This window comes from Lipotes vexillifer, unplaced genomic scaffold (genome assembly GCF_000442215.2).
Source record: "Lipotes vexillifer unplaced genomic scaffold, Lipotes_vexillifer_v1.1 scaffold356, whole genome shotgun sequence".
NCBI lineage: Eukaryota > Metazoa > Chordata > Mammalia > Artiodactyla > Lipotidae > Lipotes > Lipotes vexillifer.
Window position 1 is genome coordinate 2972869 of NW_006797342.1, and position 19826 is coordinate 2992694.

The window sequence follows — 19826 nt, forward strand, 5'->3', positions numbered from 1 at the left end:
TACCAGCCATTCATGATTAAAACTCTCAGCAAACTAAGAATAGAGGAAAACGTCCTCAATTTGATAAAGAACATCTATAAACACCTACAGCTAAAAACATCTATAAACACCTACAGATAAAAACATCTATAAACACCTACGGTGAGAAGCTAGGTGGCTCCCCCTAAGGTCCTGAATCGTGCTGAGATGTCCCTCCCCTTTGCACCACTCCTACTGAACATGCTGCTGGAAGTCCTAACTAACGCAGACAGAACAAAGACCCTTTGGAAGACCAGAAGAACGTGCCTGCAGTTCTGTCTTCTCTCCAGGCGCCGTCTTCTATGGAGTAACAGCCACCCCTGTCCCAAACTGTTGAGTTTTCCACCAGAGCCTGTCTGTGCCAGAGCAGACTCCCGCAGCTCTGGGAGGTGGACGCAGGCAGACGCCGGCAACAGGTGACACTCCACGTGACTCCCTGTGACTCGCATCTGGAGTTGGGACTCTATCCAGACGGCCGAGAGCAGGAAGAGAAGGGTCAGCACCGGTCCTCCTTAACCACGTCACCCTTGCCTGCGGCTCTCCTGGGGGTGTCCGGGAGAAAGCCAGGGCTGAAGTGGGGAGCAGCTTCCCCCTCTTCTCTCTTGGTACCACGGGGAAGGTCTCATTCTGCTTAAAAAGCTCGTAGAGCAGAAATCGAGAGGGAAGCACACACACAGCCTCATGACACATCAGAAAGAGAAATGCCCCTCTCTAGAAAAATATACTGTTCACACAGCCAAAACAAGAAAAGCAGCTGGAGAAACGTTGTCTATTAATCCCAGCTTGAACAGGTTAACAGCCAGTTACTCAGTGGGTTTTAGGTGCCAATGCAAGCATAGGCGCTGGATGTACGCTGGTCACGAAGGGGATGTGACCACTGTTCCCAAGCAAACCCCACAACCTCGCCAATAAAACACAAAAGAAACCGTTTCAACGTAACTCAGGCCTTTCCTGCTTTTGTTTGTTTGTTTGTTTTAAAGAAATGCAAATAAAAGTACCTTTAAACTGATTCTCTCAGTCTAGCAAACCCAGCCTTGCTCTGTGTGAAGAGTCACTGGGAATCAGTGAAGCCCTTCATGCCAGAAGAATCCAGCAACATGAAATACGCAACAGCTCCGCACCAGCCAGAAGCTTGTCTCCCCTGCATGGAGAGCACGCCTTGAAAAAGAGGGCAAGTCAGAATCTGGAAGGAAACGTATTTCCCAGTGGATCTGTTTTTCTGGAAAGTTCCCACATATAGTCATGACCTGCCAAAATCTAGGTCGGTATAAATACGGTACAAGTGCTCTCATTAATCATTTAGAAAACATTAAATGAAAACACTCCTACACAATTCATGTTATCGAGTCCCCTGCAGTACTGCAGACCCACTCGGCAGCCACAGAATCAGAGCGGGATGCACCAGAAATCACGCAGGCCCCGTGCTGGGCAGCGAACTTGAAAGAACAAGCAACAGGAGGAATGTCAGCTTGACTCCAGCGGGGCACACAGGCACAGGACTTCCCTGGCATGGAGACAGTCTGGACCTCCCGCCACCCACTCGCCTGTGTGCTGGGCGGGTGGCGTCCTCTCTCAACTTTCCTGGCCACCCGCCCAGCAGGACAGGGGACTGGGACATGGCCAGGCTGCTGGGAGGCCCGGGCGTGCTGACGCGATGGTGCATGGTGCCTGGTGGACACCCAGCAGAGCACAGACTCCGTGGACCCTCTGCCCACGGCTGGCAGGCTCAGCTCTCCCCCTTGGGGCCTGGCAGTTCCTCCTGCTGTCAAGGCAAAAGCAGGACCCGGTGCCTGACTGCTGCTCTGCACTTGCTTCCCTGGACCCGGCGCCCACCCCCGTCCTTCCCTGACCCCTGCGACCAGGCGGCACGTGAGGAGTGGAGCCCCTGCTTCCTCTGCTCTGCCATGAGGACACAGGTTGGGGGACGCCCGTGCCTGGCGGAGAGCACAGAGTCCCTCACCCGCCACAAAACAACCCTCAACGAGACACTTCCAACTTCAAGGCTGCATCTGAAAACAAAACACCAGCCTGAGCGAGTCCTAGACGACTTATCAGTAAAGGGGTAATTCAGTGCTGCCCCAGAGCCCTGAGGCAGGAAGGGGAATTCAGGATGGTCCATACTGCCTCTGCATGAGCCTGAAACGCTGAGTCTGATGCAGCTGGCGCTGGGAACGCATGTGTCTCCCACGTTTCTCGCGTGAGACGGGTTACAGGAGGCTTCACTCGGGTGTCCTGACGATAGAGGTGGCGCCCCAAACTGCACATTTTCGTCTCTCTTGACCATCTATTCCGGGAAAGACTGGACGTGCTGGAGTTCACTAGGAGAGGGAGCAAGGTCAAGAGATGCAGGATCTGCTAAACCAGCTTCTCAGACTGAGGAAAACAGGCTGAAGTGATAAACTCGGAAGAGCTCTGGCACAGAGCAAAGTAAACTGGAAATCTAACCTAAGCAGCAGATGTTAAGTCTGAGACATGAGTTAATTTTCTCACAGAAAACAAAGTAAGACATCTGAAATGTGCTGAACAATTCTGAACCACCAGGTATGGTTATGTGTGGATAAAAAGTTTCTGAATTTAGTCTGAGAACTAGAAATGTGAGTTGCATGATTCTGGAGGGAGGGCAGAAAAGGACTGAAGACCCAGTGACAGTTCACCTTTGCTGACCCAGGTGGGGAGGGAGCTGATGGGAGCCAGAGGGTCAATCAGAGTGTAATGTCTCATCAGCTTTAGTCTGACTCGGTAATTCATAAGGATTAAGTTCTGAAATAAGACTTCATATGAAATCATTATAGCTCTATTAACTTAAACTAAACACACAGATTTGAATTTAGTATCAGAAGAGGCACTGCTATCTGTGCGTTTCTTAAACAAAAATCAAAATGTTTTTCATTTCTAACAGATCTGTGGCTTCACAGTTTTCCTCCAGGTGCACAGAAAGCTGGAGTGAACTGTCCTACGCAGAAGTGCACTTTGACAGCCCGAAGCTCACTTCCAACATTATGCTTTCTTTCGAACAGGAGACAGAATTCCAACAAAAGACAGAAAAGATGGTGCTGGGATGGGAAACCTTAGTGTCCTACAAGAGGCTGAAAAGAACTCCATCAGGAATGGGTATGTTAACGACAGCAGGAAAGGACAATTTCATCTGTTTTGAAGATAAAATTTCAATGAATATGCATCACTTAAAGAGTGAACCCAAATGTAATGTTAATAATAATGTATCAACACTGGTTATCAATTGTAACAAAGGCACCAGACCAAAGCAAGATGTTCATAAAAAAACACAGTAAATGATCTCATAATATTATCCATGGATATAATCCCTCTAAACCGTTCTCAAGAATACAAACCCAACAGGAGGAGAAGCAATCTGTTTTAGTGTAACTATTACAATATCAAAAATAACTTGATTAAAAGCAAATTAAAGGGAGAAGCCTATTATAAACGTATGAAGAATGGCTCTCAAAAGAGAAACAATGTGAAGGGTTTTGAAAAGGTACTTTAAAGCCTTAACAGGAACAGTAATTCTGAACTTGTCAACACTAAAGACAAACAAAACCCAAAACACTTATTTGGGAAAAGGCTGGCATCCGTGACCCTCTTGTTTTCTCCCCGGGAGCTGAGGTGGGATCAGGTTTCCAGGGAGGGGTGGATGCTCCGCGGGCTGTGTAGGGTGGTACAGGGGTGTCCATCTTCAGGGCCAAAGATGATGTGGGCAGGGAGCATGGGGGACCCTTGCTAAGCTGACAAAAAGGTTATGCTGGTATTTTTTAGGGTTAGAAACAATAGTTCCTAGAATGGGAGAAGATATTTGCAAGATTCATAACAAATAAAGGATTAAATACCTAAAATATGTAAAGAACTACAACAAATCAATAACAAAAAATAACCCAATGGAAATGTGGGTAAAGATTATGAAGGAGTGGGTCCCCTCAGAGGAAACTGCAACAGTCAGTAACACACAAAAGCTATTTAACCCTAGAAGATGTAACGAGAGGTGGAATTTCAGACCCACCAGATAGAAGTCTTATTGATAAAACTTATTCACAGGTGGGGAAACAAAAACTTGAATACACTGGTTTTGGGAATCTAAATTAGTGTAACTACTTTGGAAAGTCATTTGACCATTTCTTGTAAGATTGGAAATACAACCACCACACAGCCTGGCACTGACACTTTTTATAGAGAAATTCAGGAACACGTGGCCAAAGAGAAACACGCACCACAATGCATCGTTCATTAGGGTCTGGAACTGGAAAGATCCTACTTGCTCACCTTATGGATACGTATGGATACAAATAATGTTACGTGGGAAAAAGAGGCAAAATGAAAAAAGATATGCTCCTCATGTACATTTCAAAAGCCTGCAGTTCTCTCTGTATTGTGTGTGTGTGTGTGTGTGTGTGTGTGTGTATGCAGTGGAAATGTCAAAACATGATATGGAAACACAAATTCACGCTAAGCTGCTTTGGGAGGGGATGGAAATGGGGAGCTTTAAAGGCTGAATAAATAATACTTGAGCTTATTACAAAAAATGTCTGAAGTAAATATGAAAAACATGTTAATATTTGTTAACTATCTGAGTGCTTAATAAAACTCTTTTTTGACGTTTAAAAAAATTTAATTTTTGTTGAGTAAAGAGTGGATTCAACCAGGAGGCATCCCAACATAGGACTTCTCAAAAAGGACAGAATTGGATGGGTAAGAGTACACAGGACGTGAGTGACAGAAAAATCAAGCGTCTCCACCTGCGGGAACCATTCAAGCAGCCCAGTGACATCTGGTTCCACAAAACTGTGTGTGAGGACCCTGCTGGAAGCACAATCAGAGTTCTAGACAGGGGCCTGCCATCCCTCAAGCAGCGGGACGCCAACAGGAAAGACAACCTTGCCCGGCAGAGGGGACAGGTTCTCACGGTGCCGCTGAGGCTCCGGGCTCAGGCCACTGTTCTGACATCTACTGGCACGACCGGCGCTGAAGCTCTGGGTTTCCCGAGCTGTGTGACAGTTACAGGTGGAGAAGCTCAGTGGCTGGGTGTCACCCTAGCGTATCACATCTGGGTGTGTCCTGCTGGGGTGTGGGGACCACACGTCAAGGAGGAGACGCGAGCTGTCTGTTCACAGCCCCCCGCCAGGGCTTCTAAACCCCACACCTGAGAATGAGCTCTGCTCACCACGCTGTGGGCAGTCTGAGATGCTTGATGCGAGCAGTTTCTGGCCCAGCCTCTTGGGCCTGGAATTACAGGGATGCACATACAGCAAAGAGGGGAGCAGCAACCGACAGAGAGCGCGAAGAGGGAGGACACAGGTGAGGGACGAGCAAGGAGAGTTCAAGGAAGGGGGCTTCTCCAGCCTCCGGTGGCCTGTTCAACAACCACTGCCGTCATTCTTTCTTGCGAACAAGGGTGAGAATTCCAAACAACTGATTAAAAGGCCTGAGTGTGTGAAAACACACACTCCCTGAAAGTGACTCCATGAAAACTGCTAGAGGGCTTCCCTGGTGGCGCAGTGGTTGGGAGTCTGCCTGCCGGTGCAGGGGACACGGGTTCATGCCCCGGTCCGGGAAGATCCCACGTGCCGCGGAGTGGCTGGGCCCGTGAGCCATGGCTGCTGAGCCTGCGCGTCCTGAGCCTGTGCTCCACGACAGGAGAGGCCACAGCAGTGAGAGGCCCGCGTACGGCAAAAAACAAACAAACAAAAAACTGCTAGAAATGTTAGAGGATTTATAAGACCACAATACTCTTCCTTTCTTAGATGAAAATTAAAAAAGAAAATTTCATGATTTTTTCTTATGATTCATTATGACTTGTTATGAATATTCTGAATGGGTAAAAATTATGCCCAATATTTAAATGAAATATATTAAAGCTCATTCATAAATGTTATTTATTTGTTTATATCATTATAGCTTCCTTTTAAAAGCACATTTTAATGACCTGCTTTGCTTATATACTGGAAGCTAAAATGAAATGAATGAATCAAAATCTCACATTTAGGCTTGTTACACCACAAAATGAGAAGAAAAATGAGTAAACATTCAGCATGTCACTATGGATGAATGTTCACACGCTTTAGCTCAAATATACGTAGGATTTCTGTCTATTTCATAATCTACCTGAGCTGCTTAGTGACGCAGGGCCACCAGCTCCTCTTTATCCCCATCCCAGTGCAATGTAATTCCAGGCAGAATCAGAAGCCTGTATTCAGTGTGCACATCCTCAGGACGAGATGTTCTAAGAGGGGAAGGATGACAGAGTTCTACACCTGGACCCGATTCCTCATTTTGCAGGAAACTCGGTGTCGCCTCCGTGAACCTCTGTCCGTGAGGAGAGCCAGCAGGGCCGCAGCGGCCACAGGACAGAGCACCTGTAGTTTAGAGCCACTGGGCCATGGCCTGCGCGCTCAGAGTTCTGAGCTTTTGTCAGCAGCAGACAAAACACCTGTCGGCATCAGCTGCCAATCCCTGGACCCAGAGGAGGGTCCCGCGCTCTGCTGCGAGCGTGACCAGGCCCAGGGGTGTGGGGGAGGCTGTGGGTGTGGGGGAGGCCATGGGTAGGCCGGCATGGGAGCCGTCAGGCCAGTCAGGCACGGTGGGAAGAAACATTTTTTTCCTATGCTGAAGGGAAACATAGCTGCTCCTAACCAGAAGCATGGGAACAGCCGTCTCTTGATTATCAAGGCTGCCAGGTAGAATTTATTGAACAGAAATATCCCCACGCTTCCCCACATAACATGCCTTTAACCTTTCCATCGAACACCTTTCCACTATTAAGAAGTGGCAACAGAGACACATCCTCATTTGGGGTAGAAGCCTGCTCATCGCCTTCTGCGGAAGGGATGGGCCACAAATAGCTAGGAAGTGTCGGTGAGAAAGGAACGCAGGACCTCCCATGCTGGGGGAGTAGCCCCCGGACAACCAGGGGATGCTGGGCCTCTCCAGATGAGCACGGGAGGACGTGGACCTCCCTACAACGCCGGGTGCACGGATGAGCCTTACGGAGCGAGAGGACGGATACAGCCCTGCTCCCCAGTGCTGGGGGCTTCCTGGCACAAGTGTGGGAGGGTGACCTTCCGAGAGAGGAGGTGGACGTTGTCTGCCTGCCCTGTGCAGACACCACGGGGCCCCAGAGCAGGAAGCGTGGGCGGGAGAGCAAGGCCGGGGGGCCTCCCACCCACTTCTAACCTGTGGAGCCACCACTGTGGCTGGGGCCACACCCTGAACGCTTGCTCACCAGGGCTCCTGGCTTTGGGCCCTTCTCGCCTGTTCCTCCGGAGACTAGCTGGACCCGAAAGGCCACTGGCGGGTAAGAAGTTTCACAAATTTGGGGTGGGAGCCCTGCCACCCCGTTCCTGACTCCGAGCAGTATTGCACGGCTGGTTCACTTCCACTCAGTCGAGCCAACCTCATCGAGACAACCGGTCTGATTTCTGCCCTGTGGTAGGTTCTAAAACCTACCTTTTTTCCCCCTTTTCTACAAGGGGTGAGTTCCTTTAGTCAAAAAGAAGAAAAAGAATTTTTACACTAGTGAGGCTAAAAGTCTAACAGTACCTCAGGCTGAAAATCCTCCTTCAAGCCTGGGAAAACTCAGGGCAATACAGACCAACTCCCATTGCATGAAAAGTGAAGATGATGAAGGAAAAGCACTGAGGACTAAGAAAGCCTAACCCCCCAAGCTTCCCTGTGTCCCCCAAAGAAACAGGATCTGAGATGTAAGGAAAAACAACACAGAAAGAAGTTGAGAAGCGTGTTTTCACTCCTGGTCTTGGCTCCCCATTTACCTACCAAGTCAAGGAAGACGTTGATGTTTGGTTTTTTGAAACTTCTACAAAAATTACCATCTTCATTATTAATTTGGGCCTTTGTAGTCTCTCGTTCTGTTTTTATATTTTCTTCCCCAATCAGGCTCCGCATTTCCTGGCAACCAGGACCTTTCTTTGTCGCTTCACTGCTGCATCCAACTGACGATGACCAGCCAATCTTACAAAAGATGGCGGTGATCTACGGTGTGTCACTCGCGAATCAAGAACAGATAAGAAAAATAGCCAGTGCAGCGATTACTACGTGCGGCCACTTCTAAGCAACTTACACATACAACCTCATTTCCTCTTCATGACTCTCCAGGAAGAAGCATGATTACCACCCCCGTTGTACCGATAAGGACACCGGGGCAGAGATGCCGAATCACTGGCCCAAGGTCACACACGAGTAAGAGGAGGGGCCCGGATTTAACAGGGAGTCTGGCTCCAGAGCCTGGGCTTTCAGTACCCATGCTCATGCTGCCTCTCAGAGGTCCTTCCAAATTGTTTTACAGTTAATACAAACATGTGATGGGTTTCAAACACATTTACAAGGTTCTCCACCAGGAGATGTTCATTCTACCTCAAGCCTGCTCCAGAAGGCTCTTTGTAACCGGCCCTCTCCCTTCCCCAAGTCTTATTTCTGGCCACCTGCCGACAACTACCCCATGCTGCAGCCCAGCGTCTCCAAATGATGGTCCTGACCCATTGGTGGGCTGCAACCAGACTTTTAAAGAAATTAAATAAATAAGAATGGAAATTAGGAGAAAACAGCACAGAATCAGTATTGCTGCACGACTGTCTCTGTTTCATTTCTGTGTGAAAGTTTGCACTAGGTCACGACAGAAGATTATTTTTTACTCCGGAGCACAGTCTGAATGTCACCACCTAATCCTCATACCAGATCTTAGTGCCATGGCACATCAGGTGCCCGAGAATGGGCAGACGGATGCGTCAGTGGGTCTGTCCAGCTCAGTGTGTTCAGGAGCCAGAGTGAGGTCACCCTGTATGTCAAGGCCCACTGTGGGCCGCTCATCTGATGACCAGGACTGGATATAAGTGCAGGCAAAGCAAAGCACGTGCAGAAGCACTGACGTTAAGCCCAGCCTTACCCCTGCGCCCAGGGTACACGTGAGGGTAGTACTCGTAATAGAGATCTGGCTGATCCAGGTTTCCGAAGGGCTCAAACTCCATCTCCGCATTCTGGAAAAGGCCCAGCTTCACCAGCAGTGCTAGCCTCACAAACCAAAGCTAAAAACACAAAACATAATTGAAATAATAGGTTATCTGTGTGTCGCAGGGTCAGAGATTCCTATTCCCTCTTAATTTGATATTAGAACTCGATTTCAAATACATTAAAACAAGAGCTAAACTTTCTTTCTTAGCACGTTTACATAATTACAGGTTTATAAAAACGGATTTGAAAAGGGACACCCCCTCCCCGAAGGAGAGCAGAATCCAGGGGCTGGGGTGGAGGAGCGAGGCCGTGAGCGCAGGGGGAGCGGGCAGCAGAGCTGCGTCGGGGGAGCGGTGGCCAGAACCCGCGGCACCTTCAGGAAACCAGCGGAGGACACGTGAGAGGGCAGGGCTGGGGCCTCGGAAGTGACCCAAGTCAACCTCGTTCCACCACGGAGACAAACGAGGTGTAAAAGCAGTGACCACGTGGCAAGGGCCGGGCTGAAAAGCCGGGCACCGCTCCGAGCGAGCGAGGGCGGCCCTGCTCCGGCCCGTCGTGCACGGCCGCCCGTAACCTGGGGGTGGCGGGCGGGGCTCGCAGCTGCAGAGCAGGAAGGTGGTGGCAGTCTGTGGGACGACCGTGAAGAGGGCGCGGGGGTCGGCTCACGTGGGAAGCGGAGCCGTGTCCGGGGAGGGCCACCCTGGCCGTGTGTACAGGCTTAAACCTCCTCCGCTTGGGCCAGAGGCTGGGGGGACGCAGCGCGTGTAACGTGCTCCTGACCGCGCCCCGCTGGCTGCGGGCGGACAGACAGAGAAACAGGAGCACAGCCCAGACTGCTGCGCCCGGAGGCCTCCAGGGTCCCTCCTCTCACCAGCTCTTCGCGGACTTGGAGAATCTGGAGGCTGGTTCGATCTGGGGGGGGGGGGCCCCACAGAATTTCGAATAAAAGTTAGCAAACGCCCCGTGGAGAGGCGGGAATTTAAGGACTTCTGCGCTGCACCTTCTCGTCAGAGGAGCATCCCGTTGTTCAGAACTCTCCGGGCTCCTCCCTCCTTAAGAATTTAAGGCCCTTCCAGCTCCCAGACGCTGCTGAAGCCGAGAAGGCTCAGGGAGGTAGGTACCTGCAGGGAGTCGGCGGTGTGGCTGGTCGGCAGCCCGCTCTTGCCGTAGCCTTGGCCATGGGCTGTAAGGAGCCGCCCGCACAGGTCCACGGCTGCTCTCCAGTTCTTGCAGCTCTGAAAGACACGGGGACACGTCACCAAGGGCTCGGCGCCTCAGACGCGAAGGCCAGACGGGCGGGCGTTAGGCAGGAAGGGTGCCGAGCCGGAGACGCGCTTCAAGACGAGCGAAAGGGAGTATCTTACCAGTTAACCACTGACAGCGCGGGGGCAGAATTCTCTACGAAAGCTCCGCGACCACAAATCCGTAAGGCTGCTTTCCTTTTTAGCAAGACACCTCTATCTTGTGATTATTATCAAATTACAATCGAATATTTAATTTTAATCTGTGCGCTGGGTATATCTGTATCTAAGGTCTGTGTGTGACTGTAAGCGGTTTATATGTTTAACATGATTCTATGTTCTCAATATGAAAAATAAATCAATGAACTACGCCGACGCAACATGTTCTAGGCCGTGTATCCACATGCAGTGCAGAGGGACGCTGGCTGATACTGACACACGGGCTCAGGGACTCGGCCTCACCGTGCCCATCTCTGCCCTGATGCGACACAGAAAGGAGGGCCACCAGGCAAATGGGCGGGGAAACATCACCAGAGGGAACGTTTGACCCTTTAAGAAGCTAGAAGTGGATGCTGGACGCAGGCTCTCCTGACAGAACAGGCACCACCCGCCGCCGCAGCAGCGCACGGCCCAGTCCGCACGGCAGAGGCGGGTCAGGTCTGCGGGGCAGGGGGCGGAGCAGGGGGTGAACACACATCTTTGCGCCTGTGAACCTTGGCGCCAGCGAGGAAGGGGGACAATAAACAGCTGTTTTCAAGGACGCACTGAGTGATTTTTGTGTCTGTGAAGTGCTTCTTGAACAAGAAGCCGGGGGTGCCGGGGGAGCGTGTCCAGCCTGTTCTTTCCTCAGTTAGAATTCACATTTCTTTTTACGACACAGCTCCTCGTGGAGGAACCCTCCTTCCTCTTCTTCCTCGCTCATGTGTGTGTGTGCATGTGTGTGTGCACGCCCAGCCCGCTTAGCGCAACTGGGCTGGGAAGGATGTTGGTGCGGCACGAGTCCAGGCTCCACAGTGAACTGGCCGTGTGCCCTAATGCAAGCCGCCTGCGCGCCCCAGCCACGGGCACCTCAGGCTCCTCGTGGCTCCTCGTGACCCGACAGGTCATGGCGTTTTAGTGCTGAGTGATATTCCAGCGTCTGGACGAACCACCGTTACCCATTCACCTGCTGAAGGGCACCTTGGCCACGCCCAATCTTTGGCCACGATGAATAAACGTGCTATGAACATGCAAGTGCAGGCTTTTGTGTGGACATGAGTTTGAAATCCTCTGGGCAGAGCAAGCAGCAGGACTGCCGGACTGGATGGCAGGATCATCTGGTTTTACAAGCACCCTCAAGGCTGTGCACACCTGCTCTCCACCAGCAGAGAGTGGAGCCTGCTGGCCGCACGCCCGCCGGCACCTGCGGGATCAGAGCCTGGATTCCAGCCGCTCTTATAGGCATGCAGTGGTCTCTCAGTGTTGCATGGGCTTCTCAACACTTTCTCGCATAATTTTCCTCCCGCGTTATTTTACTCACTGGCCCGACAGCCAGCACCAGCTATCAGATTCCTGTTAGCAAGCTGCAACTGTAACCGGATGACGCAAACCCGATTTCTTAAAATATATCTTGCAGCTTTTCCTTTCCACGATGAGAAGACTGGCACAGAGACAGCGCAGTGTCAGGCCTCCTGCTCCAGGGCCATGTGCTGTCCAGCTCTGAGAGCCACTGGTCCATCCTGAGACCGGACTGGAGCCACTTCCCTCGAAACGGTCCAAAGTACGACAGAAACGATTTCCAGGAACACAGGACTTCCACGTTCTGGTGGGTAGCTCAGAAATACTTTTAGGCAGGTTAAGATAATTTATACTACAACTATCTTCAGATGCTTTCTCCGGTCTAAATTCAGCACAATAATCCCTTTCTATGGTAACAGCGGCCGTGTACACCCTCCTTGAGCTGCAAACGTGGAAAGGGACAGGGAAGGGTGTTCTGCTGAGTTCGGACCAGCTCTGTGTGTACATCTCAGCAGGGCCCTAGGGCTTGGTGACAGCCTCTACCTGCCCGCCTGCGTCACACACGCTGACCCCTCCTGCTGGTGACACTAGATCGCAACAGAGCGCATGGGGCAGTCTTCCCAGGAAAGGACTTCAGCTGAGAGCGAGTAAGGGATGACCCAGTGAGGAGGGCAGGTGTGAGCAGCCGGGAAGCACAGGAGCAGGAGGGAAGGCCCTGTGGCCTGAGGGAGGGGGGCAGGTGAGGGTGGGCAGCCCATGTGAGGACGGGGGCAAGTAAGGCCAGGACCCTGCACAGGCTGCCAAGAGCATGGCGACATTCTGGAAACAGCAGCCCCTGCAGTGATGAACAGTGAATCTGAGGGGCCGTGCAGATGTCGCCGCAGCATTCGGGACGTGCCCAGTCCCCCAGACCCCGCGTCGGCCTGTGGACCACACCCACCCACTGCCACTTGGCCCCTTCCGCAGGCTCCAGGCGGCTCTGTGCACCCTCCGAGGAGGTGGGTGCTCAACTGCTGCCCGGGGACCGAGTGGCCCGCAGGGCCCAGGGTACTCCATGGTCCTGACAGGACATGCGGCCGCTGCCACCTTGGAGGAACTGTGGACCATGGCCCTCAGTGGCTTGTGACTGGTCCACAGCGAGAAAGGCTCAGAGGCCGAGAAACTTCCACAGGATGAGATGTCTGTTGAATAAAATGTAACAAAAGCGGGCTTGCATGTGGCACATCTCATTTTTCTCATTATTATTAATTGATATTGAATTTTACAAAAGTTTTAGTCTAAAGACTGGAAAGTCAAACAAACAAACAAACCAAAAACCACGAGAAAAACCCGAAACCCCAAACCCAACCCCACTGTCCTCAGTGCCAAGCCTGAAAAGCACAGCTGCAGGCGCAGAAGGCAGGGGGACAAGACTGGGGGCCAACCTGGGCCTCTGAGCAGCTGGCCGTGTGGCCTGTGCCCGCCCGAGACGGGACGTGGGAGAACCTGCCCGTGGAGGGTGGAGGAGCAGAGGGTGGGGCAGCGGCCGGGGCAGGGAGGACGGGCCGGCCAGTCGGCCAGGCGGCGACGCAGAGCCAGAGTGAAGGAAGGTGGCATACTGGGAGCAGGGAGGTCAGATCCACCAGATGGGAGGTGAACGAGCAGCGGCGGGCAGTGAGGAGGCAGCTCTGGGGGCCTGCGAGTCACCAAGCTCCCGGGGGCAGCGCCAGGGACAGCGAGACTCAGAGCTCGTTTCTAACCAAATACTCGGAGCCTTACAGAGCAAAGGCGGACCAAGCTGGAGACAGGCCGACTGCCTGCTGGGAAGGAAGGAGAGAGCTGTGGTCGGGGAAGGATTCTGACCGCAGACCCCCGGGAGGTGAGTGCCTGGAGGGAAGGGAAGGCTTCTGTCTGGGGGTGGCGTGGGGAGGTGAGGCCATTCATTGAGGAGTGGGGGGAGGGGCGGGGGCTGAAAGAAGCCAGGATCCTTTCAAGAGGCACTGAGAGCAACCAGAAGAGCCCACCGGCACACACAGGGGATGGGACTTGGGTCTTGGGGACAACGCGTAACCCAACGTAAAACCTGACTCCTTAGTCTTTAGCTTCCTGCGGGCTCAGGGTGGTGGTGAGCAATTAGGGAAATGGCTAACAACGTTCCTCAGGCGCCAGTACTGAAAAGCGGGTTGGGAAACACTGCTCTAGGGTGCGGTCTAGCTCACCCATCCTGCCCCCATAAGAGACAGCCTCGCATTCCAGGTAACTGTCAACTGCGACTGTGTCCTGTCTCCTCCTCTGGGTGAGGTCCTGGGGCAGTGGCCTTGTCTAGGGCACTGGTTTTAGCCTCCAACAGTATTTCTTTACCATGGCCCTTATCACGTATAGATGTTCAAAGATTTGTGAAACATGAAATAGTGAATTCATAGAACTATAAAAGGCAGTACAAAAAATAATACATTAGTAATGGAAGACATGCAAATCACAATTTATTAGTGAGTTGACCTTCAACAGCTCCCACCACACCCCCCCCACCGCAAAAAAAAAGAAAGAAAGAAAAAAGAGGAAAAAAAGCAAATGCCATTGCTAGCCTAAGAAATGAGAAAAAACAATTTTTTAAAAAGAACAAGTCAGGGCAGACAAGGAGACATGAAAGCAAGTACTTGCACATGGTACTGGTAAACGTGCACTGCTATACTGTTTCTGAAAAATACGTATTAATAGTCTGTATTAATATGTCTCAAAACGGTCCCTACTCTGACCCAGTCAGTCTCCTCCTAGGATTGATCCTAAAGAAATAATCCAAGGAGGACTGGGTCCAGGACCTGCAGGAAAAGATCCACGTGTAGGTGGATCCATGCAGTTCACACCCATGTTGTTCAAGGGTCAACTGTAATATGGAATTGTGTTTGTATAACACAAATACATATATATATCTATCCATATTCACACAGAGACACACTGCATGTATACACACACACACTAAACTAAATGTTAGTACGTAATACCATCATGATATCGCTTATATGTGGAATCTAAAAAAAACAATGATACAAATGAACTTATATACGAAACAGAAATAGATTCACAGACAGAGAAAACAAAGTTATGGTTACCAAAGGGGAAAGGGGGGAGGGATAAACTAGGAGTTTGGGGCTAACATACACACACCACCATATGTAAAATAGGTAACCAACAAGGACCCACTGTACAGCACAGGGAACTCTATTCAATATCTTGTAATAACTTATAATGGAAAAGAATCTGAAAAGGAATATATATACACACATATATATATATGTGTGTATATATATATATAACTGAATCGCTGTGCTGCACACCTGAAACTAACACAACACTATAAATCAAATATACTTCAAAAAAAATGTTAGTACATATTAACTAAGGTGTTAACCAACAGTGGTTTATGCAATCAATTTCTCTTCCATTTTTCTGAAGTAAGAACATGCTGTTTGTAAAATGAGGAAGAGAGGTTTGGGACTCAAGGACAGGCTGAACACCCGGTGGAACAACAGCCTCAAAGACGCAGCCTTTATGTCCTGGTCTAGGAACGGATGGTGGCTTGTCCACCTCTGCCCCACGTGATGGGGCCCCGACTCTTACCTGATGTGCAGGAACCATATTAATGCCTGTAGAAATAACACATCATTTTTTCTACCAAGTACAGATGTGTACCAAGTACTAAGTACGGCAGCTAAAGCACGAGGGGAGAGGGTTTTTTCTGGGGTGGGTGTGCGGGGAGCTTTAGCTCTAGGACATAAGGAGCCCGTTGACACTGTCCCAGAAAGAATGTGTCTGGGAGCAGAAGTATATTAATAAGACTATCTGATCATGGATATTTATGTATTTTTGAAACAAACAAGAAATAGTTATTACACAGCAAAGACTCCTATCTTATTTTATATCCACTATATATATAGGTACCCACCACTAATAAAACATTTAAATGTGTAATAAAATTATTTCAGTACTTTGCAAATATGAAGTGCTCCATAAATGATTAAAAATAGTAAAATTCATCACATAAAAAGCCTTCAGCTCTTGCTAGGATTCTTATACTAAGACATGCTTTCTATATTTCAAACCAGATTACCATTAAAAATGAAGCCAAGGGCTTCCCTGGTGGCGCAGTGGTGGGGAGTCCGCCTGCCGATGCAGGGGACACGGGTTCGTGCCCCGGTCCAGGAAGATCCCACATGCCGCGGAGCAGCTGGGCCCGTGAGCCATGGCCACTGAGCCTGCGCGTCCGGAGCCTGTGCTCTGCAACAGGAGAGGCCACAACAGTGAGAGGCCCGTGTACCACAAAAACAAAACAATGAAGCCAAAACCTACCATCTTATTCATTTTTTTAGTAAATGTAAGTCTTTTCAAAAGTGGCTTCTTTCCTAACTGAGAATAGAAAGCAGACCCGTTTATGCTCCTGTTAGCTTCCTCCCACTGACGACTGAGTACAGTCACTCCCACTCCCCCTTCCTTCCCCCCATATACACAGGTCCCGCATTCAAGGACTCCACCAACCTCAGACTATAAATATTCAGAAAAAATTCCTGAAAGTTCAAAAAAGCAAAACCTGGACTTGCCTTGCACCGGCAAAGAGTCGCGTGGCGCTTAGACTGTATTAGGTGCTCTCAGTGATCTAGAGATGTCGTCAGGGACACGGGGGATGTGGGCGGGTTACATGCCAGTACTACGCCCTTTTATACAGGAGATGTGAGCGTCATGGGTCTCGTAGCCGCGAGGGTCCTGGAACCAAACCCCACGACACTAAGGGGCGACTGCCACGGAAGACTCACGCCGATACCTGCCACTCTTGACGGCACGGGCCTTTCTTCGGCTGAGCCCTTTTCTGGTTAACATCACTGGCCGGTAAGTGACATGTAGTCATTTCTAAGCAGGCTTACACTAACCCGGCAGCCAAGGTCAGAACGACCTACTTCCCCGGGACAGTAACAACGAGCAGCGCGTGGAGGGAGGCTGGGCGCCTCCTGCCCGCCCGCCGGCAGCCTGTTTGAGGACTCATCCTGCTCCGCTCTGGCCACTGCGGCTCAGGCCCAGAGGTGACCAGACAGCTCCTCTAATCTATATGTTAAATCTGATTATCTTCTCGTTTGAGAGTCAGACATGGTGGCAGAGGAAACAGAGAGATGAAATGAATTTCTTTGTATCATAATTTAAAAAAAAAAAAAAAAGGTAAGAACATAAAGAAGTTGTTAGAAAAGATGACCATTTATAATTTATGATTCGCAAATAATATCATTCCTGACAGAATATTTACGTGGCTTAACTACAAGTTTACTGTGTACTTCGAAGACACTTCCAGGCACAGGAATATTTTTGTTCCCGCCGAGTGGGATCGACACAGACTGTCTTGTCCACCAGAGGCCTGGCAGCAATCAGGGGCTACTGACTGTTCCCGGGGGTTCCAGGAGCGCTGGGTGAAGGGGCTGCTGCAGGAGTGTGGCCGAGGCCAGGGGCACCTCACAGGGGCGGCGATGCAGCCAGGGCCAGGCGGCGATGCAGCCAGGGCTGGACAGCGATGCAGCCAGAGCCGGGCGACACAGCAAGCGCAGGCCAGAGGTGACGGCTGCAGGAGAGCTGTGGTCGTGGGACTGCCACCAGGAAGGAGCTTGCCGCACCCCCTCCAGCTCCCAGTGCCCCCTGTCCAATGGGGAAGCAGGAGAGCAGGGGCAGGGCAGGAAGGGCCGGAGGACAGACGCGGAGAGCGTCCAGGGCTGGCACGGGGTGAACCTGGCCAAGGTAGATTTTGCGGCCAAAACTAATTCTAGGTTTCCAGGGCTCTCCCGGTCTCAGAGTTGAGGCTGAGGGATCATCAGCTCGTTTTCAAGCATGAATACGAGCCGGGGCATCACAGGCAGCCTTCGCACTTCGTTTTTCTTGCTCAGCACTGTCTGGAAATTTATCCATACTGATGAACGTGGCTCTTGTGAACGTATTTCAACTGCTCTGGATATTAAGGTTTTTAATAAGGTTTTTGGCCAATACAAATCATACAGCACATTCCTGAACATATCTTCATGAACATGTACAGAGTCTTCCTAAAGTATGTGATTAAAAGCGGCACAAGCCATGTATGTTACCAGCTGCTGCTAAACTGCTCTGCAAGGCAGCCCTTCCAGTTCAGGCGCCCCACACACGCACCCCTGCTGACATCCGGTGCTACCAACACGATGGGGTTGACAGGCAGGACACTCTTGTTTCACTGAGACTTCTGTGGTCCCAGGGAGGCTGAGCATTTTTTCCATGCTTATTGGCTGTCTGGTTTCCATGAACTGCATCTTCATATCTTTCGCCTGTTTTTCTATCGGGCTGTATCTGTTTCTTATAAATTAGACGAAGGTCTTGATGTGTATTTCAAATATCTTCTCTCATTTTTTAATGCTGTTTATGGTGTTTTTGTTAAACACAGTTTTAAATTTCAAAGTAGGCAGGTTACCGATATCTCCTGGAAGGTTTAGTTTTTTGTGTCTTGTTAGGAAGTGCCTCTCTGGCCTGAGTCACTAGGAGTCTCTTCTATTTTGTGAAATTACTTCACTTGGAATTCCCTCTGGGTGTGCTCAGAAGCAGCGGTCTTTTTATTTTCCCACTTGAACATCCAGTTAATGCCATGTCCTTCATCCATCAGTTCATTCCCTCCTGTCCCCAATAACCTGCCACGTGGCTCTTCCCACACACGTCCCCCGTGCCAATCCTGCATGGCCCCTCGGTGTGGGAACTGCCCCTGGCCTCCGTCCTGCTGCTGTGGCGGGCAAGCGGCTCCTGCTTCACTTTCACTCTTTGCAGCTCTTGTCCTTGTGTGAGTTTCCAGTGAGCATGCAGGGTGGACACCGCCTCTATTCCACACGTCAAGCACGCGCACGTGTGCATGCGTGTGCATACGTGTGCGTGCATGTGCGCGTATGCACAGACATGTGCGCTGGATGCAGGGAGGCGGGGGTTACTTCTCCAGCATCGAAAGGGTGAGCACTGCCTTCAGCTTCGGATGCTCTTTCGCTCCCCGGACTTGCCTGAGAGGTGAGGTAGAGCCGGCAGGGTCAGGGTCCCTCTCTGTTCCCGGAAAAAGGCCGGAGGAGACAGGGCTGGCCTCTGCCCCCGCCTCCCCATCTCCCTGCACAGCTCTGGGTGGCCTGATGGGCGAGCCAGGTAGCAGGTGTGCAGGAGGGGATGAAGGAGACCCGATGACAGGCCGGGGCGACCACACAGCATTGGCTCTAACGCCCGGCGCCCCCTTCCTTCAGGACAGTGGGACCTCAGCTCTGCAACCTGCGCGAGCCGGGGCCTGTGATTATAGGCCGCCTGCTGCTTGATGATAGTTATGGATTTCTCCAGAGTGTCTTGTGCTATTTCTATCTCATTGTTTTCCACCTCTAGTTCCCATTCTTGGTGGTCCTCCTCCATTTTCAATAGTAGATGTCAGAAATGTTTTGGTAAAAAAATTGTTTCTAAAATTAGAATTTAAATATATCATGTTAATCTTTAAGTGCTGTGGAGAAAATCTTAAAAATCTCATAATTATTGTATATGACATGTAGAACTCTGATAATGAAGGTATTTAGATATGGGGAAAAGATCTAAGCTTAAATAAATATGACTTTTTTAAAACTAGGAAGTAAGATATAGACTCTATTTGAGAAACTGAACATAAGCATTCCACAACTTCCGAAAGATGAGAAAAACAGTCCAATAAAAATCACTCAAGTAACTGATAGTATGTACATAACTCTTCCCCACCCACGACTCAAAGGAAATCATTAACGCCACATATGAATGACACCACTGAAGTGATTAAAATGTCTTTCTCCAGAGGCTGTGACATTCATTTCCCTGTAAGTTAACAATCTTAGAATACTCTGACATTACTTAGGAAAATACACTGAGAAACTCTTTCCTAGTCTTAAAGACGAGAGCAATTATTTTAGGACATAATTAAAATGCCAGGGCAAGGTAACGGTCTTTTTATGAATACATTTCCCACCTTAAACAGGTCTCCTTGTTAGGACTGTTAATAAAATTTCTACTGGCCTCAAGTATTTTCAGTGTATGAAAAATAACCAAACCACCGCATACATTTATTAACAGCAGGAA

At 50.2% G+C, this 19826-nt stretch overlaps 1 protein-coding gene across 1 annotated transcript in view; it reads right to left on the minus strand.

The window, feature by feature from the left end:
• The window catches only part of TRAPPC12 (trafficking protein particle complex subunit 12), a 55686-nt gene that overhangs the window by 25814 nt on the left and 10046 nt on the right, over positions 1–19826 (minus strand). Inside the window, exons 3-4 of the mRNA XM_007469247.1 lie at positions 10113–10226; positions 8927–9065 (exon numbers count right to left, since the gene is read on the minus strand). Of these exons, the coding sequence (XP_007469309.1) occupies positions 8927–9065; positions 10113–10226 (253 nt within the window). The remainder of the gene's footprint in view (positions 1–8926; positions 9066–10112; positions 10227–19826) is intronic.